At 50.4% G+C, this 16,662-nt stretch overlaps 1 protein-coding gene across 18 annotated transcripts in view; it reads left to right on the plus strand.

The window, feature by feature from the left end:
- Positions 1 to 16,662, plus strand: part of ATP2B2 (ATPase plasma membrane Ca2+ transporting 2) — a 353,731-nt gene that overhangs the window by 233,740 nt on the left and 103,329 nt on the right. For all 18 annotated transcript variants that reach the window (XM_057506664.1, XM_057506651.1, XM_057506661.1 and 15 more), the window contains one exon: positions 5,046 to 5,562. In XM_057506664.1, coding sequence (XP_057362647.1) covers positions 5,364 to 5,562 — 199 coding nt within the window. In that variant the 5' untranslated portion in view covers positions 5,046 to 5,363. The remainder of the gene's footprint in view (positions 1 to 5,045; positions 5,563 to 16,662) is intronic.

The raw sequence follows: 16,662 nt of genomic DNA on the forward strand, positions 1-16,662 counted from the left end.
ACAAAACTCTGTGAGGTAGGTTGTTTGGTTGGCTCTGTTTGGGAGGAGAAACTAAGGCCCAAGGTGGGATTCAGAGCCTTTCCCAAGTCACAGAACCATGAGATAGCAGCACCAGGCCTCATCACCCAGGATGTGCAGATGGGACCTGTGTCCCCCACATCTGTCATTGGTGCAGTAACAAGTCAAAGGAAAAGGTGACTTTAAAAATACATATTAAGGTGTCATTTAAATTCAGCACATCTTAAAGCAGAAGGATTCTGCATCTTGAAAGTTATTTTTAGCACATAATTCATTTGTGATGGTCCCAGCTACCATCCCTCAGTTAGAATTTAAAAAGCTGTTGGTTTGGGATTTGAGTTTGTTTTTTTTTAATCCTTCCTTCGAAAGATAGATTCCTTCTTTGTTAAATTACCTCCAAAAAAAAACATTGCTCCTTCCTTTGCCAGCATCCCTCCTGGCAAAGACATTTTATTAAGGCGCCCCTAACCTATTCTTGAGTCATTGAAATGTAACAGTTCAGAGTCATTTAAATGCTAATAAGATGAAACTAAAATGCATAAATCCAATATTGTCAGAATGTTCTCCTGGATTCCAAAGGGCCTAGAATATCAATGCCTGAAAGGACCCCAGAGAACACCAGTCCAATGCCTTCACTTTCCACATGGGGAAACTGAGGCCCCTGGGGAGGAATCACAAGCTGAAGTTTGGAAAACAAGGAGGGGCTTTTCAATGAGTTCTGGGCCCTCTTGACTGTGTGACCTCTAGTGTGTTGTTCAACCTCTCTGGGCCCAGGACTGGCTATATACCCTACCCAGGCCTTTGCCTCAGCTTGGGCTGCTATAACAGAATACCATAGACTGAGTGGCTCAAACAACAGAAATTTATTTCTCACATTTCTGGAGGCTGAAAGTCCAAGATTAAGGTGCTGGCAGGTTCAGGTTCTACTGAGAGCCATCTTCTTAGCTTACAGATGGCCGTGTTCTCACTGTGTCTTCACTGTCTTCACATGTGTCTCTTGCGTCTTCTTGTAAGAGCACTAATCCCATGCATGAGGCCTCCACCCTCATACCTAATTACCTCCCAAAGGCCCCCACCTCCAAATAGCATCACACTGGGGGTTAGGCCTTCTGCATATGAACTTGAGGAGACTGAGGTCCAAAGACCTACTTACAGTTACACCTCCCATGGACAGATGACCTAAATGCTGATCTAGATACTGTTTCATTCACCAAGAGTTTTTTCTGAATAGCAGGCACCATACTAAGTACAAAATAGACATGGCTAATGACCACACAGAGCTCTCAGGCTCCTGGGGAGGGAGACAGCAATAAAGTGTGCAATGCACACTGTGGCATGATACGGGGGGCAGCCAGTAGTCAAGAGCATTTGCACAGTCCTGGGTGGTCAGAAAGGGCTTCCAAGAAAAGGACACTGTGCTGAGTAGCACAGACCATTGTCAGGCAAGTGAAGGCCTGGGTGCTGGAGAGTGCTGTACTATAGGGATGGACAGGTATGGAAATTCAGTCAGATGATGGATTCTGTACAAACTACCAGGTCTTCAGCTGTGTCTGTCAGAAGATCATTTGTGTGGCATCATACAAGTGCTTCTGTGCCAGTGGACTTCACACTCTCAAATCAAGCAAACCCCACAATCAGATAAAGTACCAGAGTGAGCTCTTCAACCTAGAAGGACAAAGATGCCCAGAACAGGGTGGTCTCATGCATGCCCCTGTGAGATGCAGGAGCCAGGGGTGAGAGGGGCTGGGGAAGAGCCACATCGGAAAAGGTAGCTGCAGTGGAATATCGCAAAGAAGGGAGTTTAAGATAAGTCACCTACAGGGGCAGAGTTCTGATTTCAACTAATTTTGTTATACGAGAGTTTCAGCCTCCATAAATCCATAAATGTTTACACTGGTCCCTTCCTTTACCTTTTTTCCTATGCCCCTCCAGACTTTTACTAACAGACAGTTGTGTGTTTCGGTTTCTCTTATGTCCATCTTTTGACTTAAGTCTTACTTAACCTGTAGGGGGGGAAATATTCTCTACTCATATTGAGAGGAAAATTCTTCCCTGACACCCTGGGCCAGCTCAGACCTTCCTGCTCTGGACATCCGCAGCAGGGATCTCCATGTCATGGCAAACCCATCGTGTTATAGGAGTCATTCATTTCATTGTCTCTCTTCCCCACTGTCAGGAGGGCAGGGACCATGTCTGGATTTTCGAGGGCCTTGCATGAAGTAGGTGCCCAAAATACAATTATTGAATGGATGGTCAGATGTATGGATGGATAGGTGGGTGGTTGGATGGATGGATAGTTGAAGAACATTGTTCATCCTAACATGATAGTCATTAAGATCTCCAGTAACACACAAACTCATGCCTACTATTATCATCACAAATATAATTACTGCTAACAATTCTCACAGCAGTGCTGTCACAGATGTAATTATCAGTGCCTGTAAGCCATGCTGCAGGTAGCAGGGGGACAGATAGAAAACAGCACCTTGAGTTTAGAAAGTCCCTTGTGGTCTGCAAATCACTTTCAGTTCACATACTGTACTTCACCTGAGGATCATACAAACCCCATGAGGGAGAAGTACCAGAAGAGGCGACAAAGTGTCCGGACTCAGAGTGTCTCTGGATCCACTGCCCGAGTTCCAGTCTTGGCTCTGCCACTCACTAGCTGTGTGACCTTAGGCAAGTCACTTCACTTCTGCTGGCCTCAGTTTCCTCATGTGTTCTATGAGAATAACAGGACTGCTATCTCATAAAGCACTTCTACGGACTGATAATAATCACATATATAATTATAATTACCAAGTACTTACTCTGTGTTTGGCTCAGTTCTAAGTATTTGACATAAAATAACTCATTTAAGCCTCATATGAACTAGATACTGTTATTCCCCTTCCCTTTTTTTAGGGCTCTTAGGTAAAGCAGGGCACCCTGAGCTGTGTATGTCATATGTGTACATTTAAAATAATAAAACTAAAGCTAATTTGCATCCCATTCTGCCGGGAGCTGGAGGAGCTAGAATTTGAATTCATAAACTGGCTTTCAGAACCCTTCCAGTTAACCTCCGCAGCATCTCTGCACACAGGCATGCCTGGCCCCTGCGTCATCTGCCCCTCCCAGTGAGACACCACCGAGGCCAAACTCATGGCCTCTGGGGGTGGTGCATGCTCAGCTGGCCAAGAACTGTGAGTGTTCCTGCAGGACTCGGGGTGGGAGCCCCAAGCACTCACTTTCTTTGGTGTCCTGTGTCTCTGCTGAGGCATCAGGTGGATGCCTCAATGGTATGTTCTACTCCCTACCACAGCTGTTGGTCCCGGTATAAAAATAAGGTTTCCTACTTTATCCTTGAGGAAAAGTGCCCTCCTGTGAGGCATGATACACCTGACGCATGTCAGGGAAGACCTGCATCCCAGGTGGAAACACACCAGATTTGAACATGGTTCATAATTAGTTCCCAGAGAATTGAGGGATAGTGCGAGACAGGAGAGAATGATTATTGCTTTACCGATGAGGAAACCAAGCCTTGGAATAGTGAAGGAACTTGCCCATGGTCCCACAGCCACCGTCTGAGAAAGCTCAGATGTAAGCTGGGTTGCTCTGAGAGATACTGTGTTCTTGACCATCTCTAGGCACAGTCCACTCACCTTCCTCTGCTCTTCAGAGAGAAAGCAGGGAGCGCCCCCTAGGGAAGGGGAAAGAGCGACTGGCTGGAAGTCAGGAGACCAGCCCCCCTCTGGGCTCCCTCCACTCCTGCTCTGTGTCGCTCTGAGCAAATTCCTTTACCTCTCTGAGCTTCAGGTGCCTTATAGGAAAATGAGATTGACTCCAAAATGCCTCCAGCTCTAAAATTCTGTGCAAGAGAAGAGGATTGTGAAGGAAAGAGATGGGGCAGGGGAGAAGAGACAAGAGGGAGATCATTGGGGCTGGGATGGGGGCTCAGTTCTCCTCTGCCCTCCCCTTCTCTCTCACTGTCCTGGACATAGGATGGCCAGTGGTCCACGGCTGCTGGGTGGGGCCGGTCCCTGTGCCAGGCCCAGCCAAGCTCAGCAGCAGCCCTTTGTCACCCAACGCTTGCCTGGGCCTTGGCCACTGGTGTCAGGTGTCCAGGTGGATTGGATTCTCTCCTGGCAGCCCACAGATGCCGCACTCCTGCAAGGGCGGCAAGGCAGGCAGGAAGAAGCCAAAGCTCCCTCCTCCTGCTGGACTCCCCAAGGTCCGTGGTGGCTGCTGTCAGTGGTGCTGGGCTGTGGGGGCCCCCAGGTGAGGGCTCCATGGACCCCAGCTGCTCCTCGGGGCCAAGCTGTGGGCTCAGCGACGTCCTGGTGAATATGCATGAGCTGGCTTCTCTGGTCAAGCTGAGGGCCTTGATTACTGTGCTTGGGGGCTCCGTGTGGAGGTGGGGGACCTTCTTCCATCCCCTGCCCCATGAGACCTGAGTGTGTATTTATAGGCTATAGGTGGGCCTGGAGCTCTGTACTTGGAGGAGCAGGTATGCCCCAGGTTGTGTGGGCACATCATGTTTGTAAACAAGGCTGTGAGCACAGGCATTTTTGGGGGAAGAAGTTAGGGATGTTAACATGTACACCCAGAAATGTGGTTGTGTGAGACTGTGCCTGGTAGGGAAAGGGGTGTCCACCAGTGTGTGTGTGAAGTGGGCGCCATGTATGTATGGCGGCGGGATAGGTCCTAAAAGTGGGTGGGTTGGGTGTTGCAGGGCACCCTGAGCTGTGTGTGTCAGTGCGTGTGTATACACCAGGGTGTGTGTTGTGAAGCCAGTGTGTTCCATAGCGCAGTGGACAATTAGGGGGTTAGGATGTGTTTCATTGTGGGCACTGGTACATTTGGATTTGCAGTGTGTGTTGTGGGTATTGTATGAAACACCATGTTAGAGTATGTGCATGTGTAGTAGGTCTTATTTTGGGGGACAGGTTGTGTGTATGTGCAAGCTTGTGCAAGCTCGCTTCCCTAAGCTCCTGTCCCCTGAGGCCTCCAGTGTCTGACCCTTGTCACCACTCTGCTTGCCCCTACAGGAGCTACCACCCCTGACCATGTAGATGCCAGCTCCAGGAGCAGCATGGGGCCCACTGAATGGAGACTCCTGGGTCTACAACCCTGAGCCCCTCTGGTCCCTGGACCTTACCCCACACCTGGGGACACCCCTTGGAGCTCACCACTGCTGTCAGCAGCCCACCTCGGCCGCCCCCTCTCCCTGGGACCTAGAGTTGGCCACCAGGTGCCACAGCCGTCCAGTGAGGTTGTACTGAGGACAGCCATACGGAGCCATCGCCCAGCAGCCTCTCGTCCAGTGCTGACCCTCGGGCCCACCCTGAGCAGGGACAGTGGCAAACATGGGTGACATGACCAACAGCGACTTTTACTCCAAAAACCAAAGAAATGAGTCGAGCCATGGGGGCGAGTTCGGGTGCACAATGGAGGAGCTCCGCTCCCTCATGGAGCTGCGGGGCACCGAGGCTGTGGTCAAGATCAAGGAGACTTATGGGGACACTGAAGCCATCTGCAGACACCTCAAAACCTCACCCGTCGAAGGTAGGTGTGGTTGGATTTGGGGATTCAGCCACCAAGCCCCTGGCTTCCCCAGCTCCAGGAAACTCCCAATCTGGGCTTGAGCATTGTTGCCATGCAGCCAATTCCAGCTTCCCAACCCCTGTCACTGGGCTGGATCATGTCTGTCCAAAAGCAGGTTCTGATTGGGGATCCCTGGGTTTCTAGGCTGCTGGGAAGACAGGGCAGGCAGGACGATGAGCTGTCACAGGAAAGGAGACAGACACTCATAGGTGTCTTGCTCTGGAGCAGGGTGTGGGGCTTTTGTGCAACTCTCAAAATAAGCAGGCCCAGGCTCTCCAGTGAGAGAGGGTTTCAGTTTCCTGGAGGGCCCTCTGAAGGGGACTGAAGCCAGGTCAGGTGCCATGAGACAGAGAGGAGGGAAACCAACCCAGCTGGAGCACCAGAGCTCAGAGTTAGGGTCCCCATTCCCCACAGTTACTTCCCCTGTCCATGAGGGAAAAGAGTTACCTACATAAATCCCAAAAGTATGGGTATGAGGCTTTGCCCTGGCATTCCCCAATCCTGCAACTTTGTGCAGAGGCTGCACTGAGCCTCAGTTTCTTCCTCTGGAAAATGGGATGATGCCTACCTCACAGTGCCTAATAGAAGCCTAGGCATGCAGTAGGTGCTCAATAAGTAGCAGCATTATTATTCCAAATAGTGGATGACAATCCCTCCCCCAGGTATAGACCACAGTCTGGGAGGCAGGCAGCCAGCAGCCAAATTCTTATAATCATAAGACAAATGAGAAGTCTGAAGCTGGAGGTCCCTCCCACACCATCTGACAGCTCCAGGTACCCTGTCCTGGTGCTGCCCTGGGCACAGCTCCTATAGAGGCTGCCACAGACCTCACTGCTGAGCTGGGGCCAGGCTGCCATGCCTACACCCACTGTACCCAGTGGCTCTGGGTGTCTGTCCCTCTACATCTGGGCCCTCCTTTCTTGGGACAGGAGGAAAAGCTAAGACTGGCTCTTCTTCCCAAACTGGCTGTTGTTGCTGATGTTTTGCTTATGTGCTGAGCCAGCAGAAGCTTAGAAACACATTTTCTTCTTTGTTTTAGTGGGGAGAATGGAAATAGAGGAAGCATCCCTTCTTCACTGTGTGATTCTAGCTCAGGACTTGGGAATAGCTATGTGTGGCCCTGAGATGGGAGCAGACCCTGCCTGGCAGTTCCTGGGCCTCAGCCTCATGTGAATGCCTACCTGTGGCAGAATGGCCTGTGGTCACCCCTGTGTCAGGTTGTCACATCTGGCCTGCTAGGGGGCAGGGTTGCCCCAGTGACTTTTGCCTTTTGAATGGGACCAGGAGATTCTCTGAAGTCAGGAATTCTTAAGTGTCTCTGTTCCCCAGACCCTGTGGAGCACCTGAGGGAAGCTGTGGCCTTTCTCCTCAGAAAAACGGCCAACCACGTGCAACAGATGGGGCTCACGCTCTCAGCATGTTCACAGCCTCTCACAGTTAGGCCATGGACCCTGGGTTAAGAAATCCACCCTCCCACAGCAGCAGACTCACAGAACCCAAGAATGGACTAACAGTTACCAAAGAGAAAGGGACTGGGGAGGATGGGTGGGAAGGGAGGGAGAAGGGGGCAGGGAGAAAGGAGGCATTATGATTAGCATGTGTAATGAGGGGGGTGCATGGGGAGGGCTGTGCAATACAGAGAAGACAAGTAGTGACTCTATAGCATCTTACTACACTGATGGGGTATGTGGGGGGGACTTGGTGATGGGGGGAGTCTAGTAAACATGATGTTTCTCATGTAATTGTAGATTAATGATAAAAAAAAAAAAAGATATCCACCCCCCCCCCTCGCACCTGGCAGGCTCTCAGACCCTGGGAAACTGAATGGTCTATGGCCAAGCCCTAGCACTGTGCAGGGCCATTACCAGTTGGTTCACTGTGTATCCCCCACCGCGTGCCACTGGAGAAGCATGAACATGCCTGAGGCCAGGAATCCTGCCCATTCCTCTCTGTATATCCAGCGCCAGCCTAGTGCCTGGCACAGAGAAGGGAGGATAACTGCCAGTAAAACTGAGATATGAGCACTGAGTCCCTGGCCCATGGGGAGTAGCTCAGACAGTTGAGCAGCCAAAACATCAGCTTCTCCAGAGTACAGAGCTCAAAGGAAGGGTGAGGTGGGTGGGCAGTGAAGTCTTCCTGGAGGAAGAGGTATTTGAACCTGGCTGTGGAGGAAAGAGAAGGAAAAGCATGTAGCAGCATTTCTTAGATGGAATTCCACTCAGTACTGGTAGCCTACAAGAAGTTAGGCATAATATGAAAAATAAAGGAGACTCAGTTTTCTCATCTTCAAAATGGGAAGGATAATGACAGCTCTGAATATGGCTCTGCACCTCTCAGTTATGTGTATGTCTTTGGGCCAGGCCTTGATTTCCTAATTTTTCATGAGGACCAAATGAGAAAGATCCCTGAGGAGGAAAACCTGTAGTGGGATTAATCAGGGCCCCTGCTGTATTGGTCCCTAGAGGGTTCTCCCAGGGTGCAGGTGGGTCCAGGAGGTTTGGGGAGAATCAAAAGAGCATCACGCTATAGACCCCAGACTTGAGCAACCTGGGTTCAAATCCCAGCTCTGCCAGCTGTGGAATAACTCAACCCCTCTGGGCCTCAGTTTCCTCACTTGTAAAATGGGATAATAATAGATAGTGACTAATAGGGTTGTGGTGAGGACAGATGAAGTAGCTTAGAACAACACCTGGCACATGGGTGATGCTATGTGTTAGGATTCAGTCCCAGAGACTGAACACCTCCATGTGCCCATCTATAAAATGGGTTGTGAACATTGACTGAGACTAGGCCAAGTGCCCCATATCTAAGTGCTCAGTAAATGTCAACCCTTGTTGTTTTCATTATGATTATCATTACTTTGGAGAAGCAGTCACATTCTCCACTAAGGGTGGAATCTGACTGTTCCAGAACACTAATCAGTGTCTGCACATGGGGCAATCCTTCTAACTAGGCTGCTCTGCATCCTTATTATGCATGTTTCTGGAAGGAGGTGTTGTTATCCCATTTTACAGATGGGGCATATGAGGGCTGGAGGTTACCACCATTGTTCACGCAGATCAGACTGAACACGGCTCCATCAGACACTGCGCCTAGGTGTGCCCTCAGCCCAGAGCAGCTCTAAAGCCCTTCTGCCTGACCATGGCTAGGTATGTGGGGCCCTCAAGGAACTTCATTCTCTCTCACATTCAACATTTATTGCCCTGTTTGGCCTTCCTCCAACTTAGAGAAATGCTTGGCCTCTAGCTTAAAAGCCACATGGACTGGGGCTGTACCAACTCCAGACAGGGACTCGGTTTGGCCATTCCCTCTACTCCCTGCCCCTAATCTGCTGACGTGAACAAGGAACCAGCCTCTGAGTCACACTAGAGGAACTGCTCTGGGCCATGCATAAATTAGCCTTCCCATGCACATCCAGCTAATTTTAGGCAAAAAGATCTCTGCAAGCGATAGAGGGTGTTTGACACCATGAGAGGAGAAATCAGCTCACCCAGGGCCCCAACTACTGCCAGCACAGGCCATGGGCTCAGCTCCTGCGGCCTGGCAGTGGTAGATTCTCCACTTGAAGGCCTGACTGGTGACAACGGTTGGGCAAATCCGTCACTTGTAAGATTCTGCTTCCTTTCATTCTACACCCTTCCAGAACGGAGAGTAGAGACCTGGGTTCAAATCCTAACTGGCTTGCTCTTCAGAGGACACTGGGCTGTTGGGTGGGGGCAGGGGAGGTTCTGTTTAATCTCAGAGACTCAGTTGCCTTATCTGTGAAAAGGGGATAATGACACTACCTACTTTATGGGATGTTGTATCAAGTTGGATAATCCACATGAAGGGCTTAATGCTGTGTATGGCAGACCCTAGGCACTCACAAAATGATGTTCACTATCATTGCTATTATTATATCCAAATATTTCTTTTAAAAAACACCATGCATGAGCCCCATCTCCATGAATGAATTAGGCAATTAAATAAGACAGTGCAGAGTTAATGTGCTATCATAGTGGGCTTCCCAGAGTACGTGGCTTCTTGATGAGTCTGGGAAGATGCGCAATGGGTTTTGGGGTGGCCTATGAGGCCCTGGGGTCAGAGCTGCTTGTCATTTTCTACTGTGTCCCCAACACTTGGTGCAGTACCTTGGGGATTGAGAAATATTCATGGACAGAAGGAAGGGAGAGGAAAGAAGAGGTGAGAGGTACCCTCTGCCCCTCCCTGTGTGAAATGGAAGGCTGCAGCCTGGGGACAGGACACAGGACACCCTGTGTCACCCACGGAACAATTGGCTTCAGTTCCCCAAGCCCAGAGGGCACTGCCCTGAGCCACTGGCATGCCTGCCCTCCTGTTCCCACCTGATGCCCGCACCTCGGGCTGTCAGAAGGGGCAGTTCAGACAGGTCCACTGGGTGCTCCCTGCATTGCATGACTCAGGGAAGAAGGGGGACAGAGTAGATGGAGAAGCAGGAAGGTGGGGTGGCAACTGGATACTTCAGAGTGATGTGAAACAGAACCTCCGGTTAATTTTGTATGAATGCTGCCCAAGCGGGGGCGAGAGTGTATTTGAGGGAGGCTGTGGAGAGCAGTTCAAGGGGGATGGTGCCTCGTGTTGCGTCAATGTGGTATTAAACCAGGACACCACTCCCAGATCCAGCAGGGCCCTCTCATCCATGGAGCTGCCACCAGCCTGACCCAGGGGAAGCTGGGAAGGCAGTGAGTGGGGATCTTCTCTTTGTCATTGTGACCCTCTATTTCTCTGTGTGCTCCCTCCCTCCAAGGATCGCTGGGATACTAAAGGGACAGTGGGGAAACTGAGGCAGCCCCAGGTTCTGCAGTGTCCTAGGCAGGGTGAAGTTGGGGCCACTCAGATACAGGATCCACATGGGGAATGCACTGCCTGGCCAGAGATGAGCGAGAACACCTCTCCTGGGGTCATCCTACTCCATTTTAAGACCCAGGACCCTGTCACGTGTGAGGCCTGGAGGAGAAAAACTCATCAGAGTATTTAAGAGGCTGAGGAACTATAGCCACCTTCTCAAACCCATGCAGGGGTGGACGAGGGGAAGGCATGAAGACTGAGGAGGTGTTCCAGCCTCACCTCTGCCACCAAGTAAGCTCATGACCTCAGGCAAGATACTCAGGCTCTCAAGACATCAGTTTTCTCATCTGTAAAATGGGAATTGTGCTACCTCACTCTGCCATTTGGAGACAATGAGTTGAAAGTACTTTGAAAGTTTTCAACAGAAGAATCATCATCTTCTATTCTTCACAAAGAAATTTCTATCCATTAGGATTCTGTTTGATAGGAACAATTTCAAACTGGCTTACACAAGAAAAGGGTTTTCTGGCTTGTGTAACTGAGAAGTCCCTCATACACGGGCAGATCCTCCCCAGTGCTGTGGAGGACTTTGCCCACCCCCACCTGCTGTCTTTCACCCCCTCTGTGTTGGTTTCATTCTCAGGCAGGCCCTCACCATGTAGGGGCCCCAGCAGCTTCCGGCACCTCTTTCCTCATGGTCTCCCCTCCATAAGTCCCAGAGCAGATCCTCACTGAGCCACCTGGAGTCATGGCCACTCTTGAACCAATCCCTGTGGCTGGGGGATGGAATAGGCTGACAGGTCAGACCTGGGTCACATGCTTGCATACCCCAGAAAGATACAGGTCAGTGCACCCAGACCTGGGATTGTGGGAAGGGAGGGGAATGGAGGCACAAACTCCACATGGCATATGGGCCTACTGCGTGGAAGGCCCCTCTGTGAGCTGGGAGCACACGGAGGAAGAGCAGGCATGCTCTGTGCTCTTGAGGGGTGCTTAGTCCAGATGAGGAAAAGGATGGAATTGAGAAGGCAGCTGAGGAGTAAAGGCAGGATGCAGAAGCACCAAATACTGAGTGATCATAGCCAAACCATGGCGCTGTTAATTTGTATACCCAGGTAGCTGGCGTAAGATGGGACTGACCATGCATAGTAGGTATACAACTAGTGTCCCAGCAGTGAAGTGGCCAACTCAGTGTCATGGTCAAATCCTGGCTCCACTATCTACCCAGCTGTAGAACATTGGACCACTTATCTAACCTCTCTGTGCACCCATTTCCTCATGTGCTGTGAGGATCAAAGTATGTGTGATGTGTGTAAAATGCTTAGTGCCTGGCATACGGGAGGTGCAGTATCCACATCACTGTTGTATTATTCTGCAATAGGGATTCTCTGTGTTACTTCAAAGGACAAGTTGGGTTTAAATAAGTAGAAAAATACAGCTTCTCTGGGCAAATCAGTGGGCTCAAGCAACGTATGTGAGTTTATGGGTTTTAAAAAAAGTCAGCCCCGTATTTGATTTGCAATATGCTTATACACCCACCGACCCCAACCAGCACAGGGAAAAAACATCCCTTAAAAGCACAGCTTTCTGTGAAAGTCTGATGAATCACATGTGGATGCTTTCCAGAATGCCACCCACACATCTTTCTGAATCATCAATAAAGTAAGCCCACATGTTGATTGATAAATGCTCTCTGTTTTCCCAGACTGGGGCAGCAGAGTCTGTGCTAGGCAAGCAGTTCTGCAGGCCTTGGGGTGGCCAGGGGAGTGCAGAACAGTTAGAGAAAGGGCCTGGTCTGCCACTGACCAAAGGGCTTCTGGGAAGATTCAGGCAGGACTATGAGGACCATGTTCCATGAGCTATGCTACTTGGCCTGGGAGGTGATTTGCACAGTCAGGCACCCAGATGGGAAGTGAAGGGTACAGGCGGTGGGAGAAGCATTTACAGGTGAGCCTCGCACGGTGCAGATCCCCATGCAAAAAGCCTGAGTCCAAAAGCTACACAGTGTGTCTAATTTATTGTGTGCAAACTTACCAGGGCCAGGCCCTCCCAGTGGATTGTTTCACATGGTCCTCACAGTGACCCCTTGAGTGGGAAACAGGCTTGGCGAGGAAGGGAACCCTGATCCTTGTCCTGAAGACATCTTTGATCTGCAGAATAAATATGCACTAAACACAAACAGCCTAGTGTGTGCTCAGAAAAGAGAATGACTGAGAAGAGCACTGACTTTGAGTCCCAACTCCACCATCGAGGCTCTTGAGCAAGTCACTCCAACCCTGTGAGCCTCAGTTTCTTCATCTGTAAATGGAATGGTAATAATACCTACCTCCCAGAACCAATTGATGCAGGTATTCAATGAATGTCTCCTTGCTTCCCCCTGCTTCTGTCGTGCCAAGTGGAGATGTAGGCAGACACAGTCATTTGGTGAACAAATATATATTGTGCACCTACTACATCCAGTGTTGGGCCACATTGCTCTTCTGGGAAGCGACATTCCATATGCTCTTTAGGAGCAGTGTTTGTGTGATGTGGCTATACATGGACAGGTGGGAAGGCTGAAACAGGAACAGTCTTCCAAGATATTCCCTTGCCATCAAGGAGTGGGGCTGCAGAAAGGTGGGTGTCAGACAGGGGACAACTATAGGAGCACAGAGGAATGCAGGAACGAGCAGGAAAGATGCAGCCATGGGCAGGGGCCAGGGCCAGAGGGGAGAAAGGGGGAGACCCTCCTGACCTTTTCCCCTCCAGAACTGCCTGAAGATTCCCAGGCAAGGAGGGTGCAGAGCTCAGTTGTGAACTGCCCTGCCCTGAAGACTCTCCCCGTCTGTGATATGGGTTACAGCGGAGATCCTAGAGACCCATTAACACATACTGAGCGCTTGCAGCAGACCAGGCTCTTTGGTGAGGGCATCACAGCATTATCTCACTTAATCTTCACAACCCCCTGTGAAACAGGACCTGTTCATATCCCCAGCTTACAGATGAGGAAACTGAAGCTCAGGGCACCACCACTGACAAGGTGCCCTGCCAGGACTGGTACCCAGGCCGGCTGACTCCTGAACATGCACACATAGTCCCTTAATCTACTGCCTCCTGTTGACAAAAATAACTCTACAGCAAGAGGGAGTGTGCTGAAGGTGGAGGGAGGGGGCGATCTCTGCCTGATTGGAGACAAAATCGGGGGAGGCTTCCTCTGAACTAGGTCTGAAGGATGGGGGTGTTGATTACATAAAGATGGGGATGAAAGACACTCTTAGTGGGTGAAGGGGCCTGAGCAAAGTTCCTGAGGTGAGAGCCTGGGCATGCATGGGCCGAAGTGAGGAATTCATCGTGCCTGAAGCCTAGGGTGTATCTCAAAGGGCAGAGGACTCCAGCCCACAGCCTAGGGATGGATTGTTGTAGACTCTGACTTCCGGGCGGTTTGTTCATGCTGTGTGTGCAGACCACCCACTTGGGTGATAGGTGTTTATGTGAAATGGGCATGAGTTCCATGAGGGGAAAGTCTGAGGACAGCTTGTCTTCATGGGCCAGGTGAGCCAAGGAACTTGCTGAACACAGGGAAGCAGGGTCTGGGGAGGTGGTTTTCATATGGCGTTCCTTGGGGTTCCACAGAGATACCCTAGAGCACAGAGAGATAAGTGGGTGGGGCTCTGGGCTTCCCACCCCACCATGTACTAGAGCATTTCCTTTTTTAAATCTGTTTTGCACAGTGAAACATCTGGCAAAATTATTTTTTATAACAAAGAGTTTTAAAAAAAGAAAAAAAAACTGAAAACCTCTGATACTGGAGAAAGGTACATAACTGGAGTATCTAAAAGCCTGAGTTAGGGCCCACCTTTTGTAAGTTCTCGAATTTTACTTGTAGAAAATGGAGCAGGTCATATCCAGCTCCCAGGGTCCATGCTTACTGGTCTGCGGATTAAATGAGAGAACACACACAGAGTGCCTGGCCTACAGCGGTGCCTCGGGAAGTTTGTCTTACAGCTGTTGCACCCCAGCTATGCTCTCGCCTTACTTGCTGGGCCCCCAGGGGGTGCAAGAAAAGGGCACTGGGCCCACCCAGCTGTGGTAGAAGACACATGGGGCTGGGAAGACTCAGGCAGAGACCGGCTGACTTCAGCCCTTACTAACTGAGAGCCCGCCCTGCGAGTTCTGGGCCTCACTTTTCCCATCTGAAAAATAAAGAGGGTGAATCTGGTAGACTTTGATACCCTAGAAATCTAGACTCACTGTCTTCATGCCCCCCAGCAATGCACACATCAGACTGGTCAAAGGTGAACTGACTGAGAGCCAGACCCTAGCACCCACTTTCCTTGGAAGACTGTGACCTCAAATCCTTGGCATGTATCTGAGACTCCATCACAGCCCTTCCACAGCTGTGCACTGGCCCCTCACCCCAGGCCCCAGCCCACTGGCCCTTCCCTGTCAGACAGCTTCAGAGCCCTTCCAAAGGCCCATAGGAATTCCCTGGTGACAATTCTCTGGCTTCCAGAAGCCCGAGGGCCTGAATACCAGTTTCTGATTACTTTACCTCCCTGAGTCTCAGTTTCCTCATCTGTCAAGTGGGCTGAGGGGTGAGAGGTGTTGCTCAGTAACTGCAGACCTGACCGTCTCTAGCATTAGGGGAACGTCAGTTGTCCACCCAGTTTGGAGCCTGCAAAGCTCAAGAGAACTGACGCAGCCTCTCCCTCCAGACCTGCCTGTCACACGAGAGGCCCCGACAGGGCAGGTAAGTTATCTCTGCAGGGTCCCCTCACCCCACAATGATTATCTTACTCCTCCTGGCACAATCCAGGCCCCTGCTGTGGTTTCAGGCACGGAGTTATTTATAGTCAGTGGAAATTAGTGCCTCAGCTGATGGCTCCCTAGTACCCACCTGCCAGCATCACCCTCCACCCCAAAGGGAGGCCCCCTGGAAATTTCCGTGGTCCCAGCAAATGATCACAGGGACTATTTCTGAGTGATGAAGCCTCTACTCTTTCTGTGGAACAGTTTTGGACAAGATGCTGTGGAGTTGAGAGGCAGAAGCAAGCCCTTCCCGCTGAAGGATCTGGGAGGGCTGCATGGAGGAAGTGGTATTTGAACAAGATGTTGAAGAATAAGCAGGATTTGCAAGGGGGATGTGCACTTCAAGTAGAGGGAAGAGTATAGACAAAAGCACAGAGGCAAAGAAGAGAAGAAAGAACCAGTCATTCTGTTTGGCTGGGGCTTGGGGGAGAGAGTAGCTAGAAACAGTAGCAAGCTAAAAGTAACTGAGCACTGTAGATGTTCCAGACACCGTTCCAAGAGCTTTACATACATCATTAACTCATTTAATCCTACCAGCAATCCTGTGAGGAAGGCACTGGTATTATTACCATTTTTACAAATGAGGAAACTAAGGCACAGAAACGTTAAATCACTTGTCCGTGATCACACAACAAATTGTGCACAAGAACTGGGCTTCAAATTCAGGCAGGCAACTCCAGAATCTATATAGGAACCTCTATGAAGAGATCTGAATGTTAAACCAAAAGATTTGGGCTTACCTTAAGAAAGAAAAGGAAGACCCTGAACATTCTTGAGCAGAAAGGCAGTGTGGCCAAGACAATTGGTCTGGAATAGGGAGATATCCTAGGTGATAAAGCCAGTGGGAGGGAGGGACAGGCATCCAGGAGACAGGAGACTGGCTTCATCCAGGCCAAGATGGTGGTGATAGGAGGGAGCCCAAAGTGGAAGGACTCAGCCTGTGATAGCTGGTCAAGCGGGAGTGAGGTGTTGACACAGACTCAGTTTTCAAGACAGCAGCTGGCTGCTTATGGTGGAGATGGGCCAACAGGAAAGGAGCAAAGCTGTGGGCAAAATGGAAGGTTTGTATGGGTCCTGTGCATTCTCAGGGCCTTGGGGTTAGGTTCGTAGGCCTGGAACCCTGGAGGGAAGCTGGGCCTGGGAACAGAACATACAGATGACAGAGATGGCCATGGAGAAGTCCTTTGCTAACAAGCCCCACACTGGGCTGGGGGAGGAAGGCCAGCTACAGGAAGGCAGAGATTTGGGCCTGTGTTGTTCACTGTTGTATCATACCACCCAGAAGAGTGCCCAGCACAGAGTACACTTTATAAATGCCCAGGCATTAATTCACCTGGGTCATTTGTCAAGCACAGGTCCTTAGGAAGCACCTACTACTAAAGGAGCAGGCATCAGGCAAAGCAGGAGAAGTCAGATGCGAGAGACTATCACCTTCAGGCAGAGTATGATCAGGGTGTCTGACACTGG

The sequence above is a fragment of the Manis pentadactyla genome, chromosome 1, assembly GCF_030020395.1.
Source record: "Manis pentadactyla isolate mManPen7 chromosome 1, mManPen7.hap1, whole genome shotgun sequence".
Taxonomy (NCBI): Eukaryota; Metazoa; Chordata; class Mammalia; order Pholidota; family Manidae; genus Manis; species Manis pentadactyla.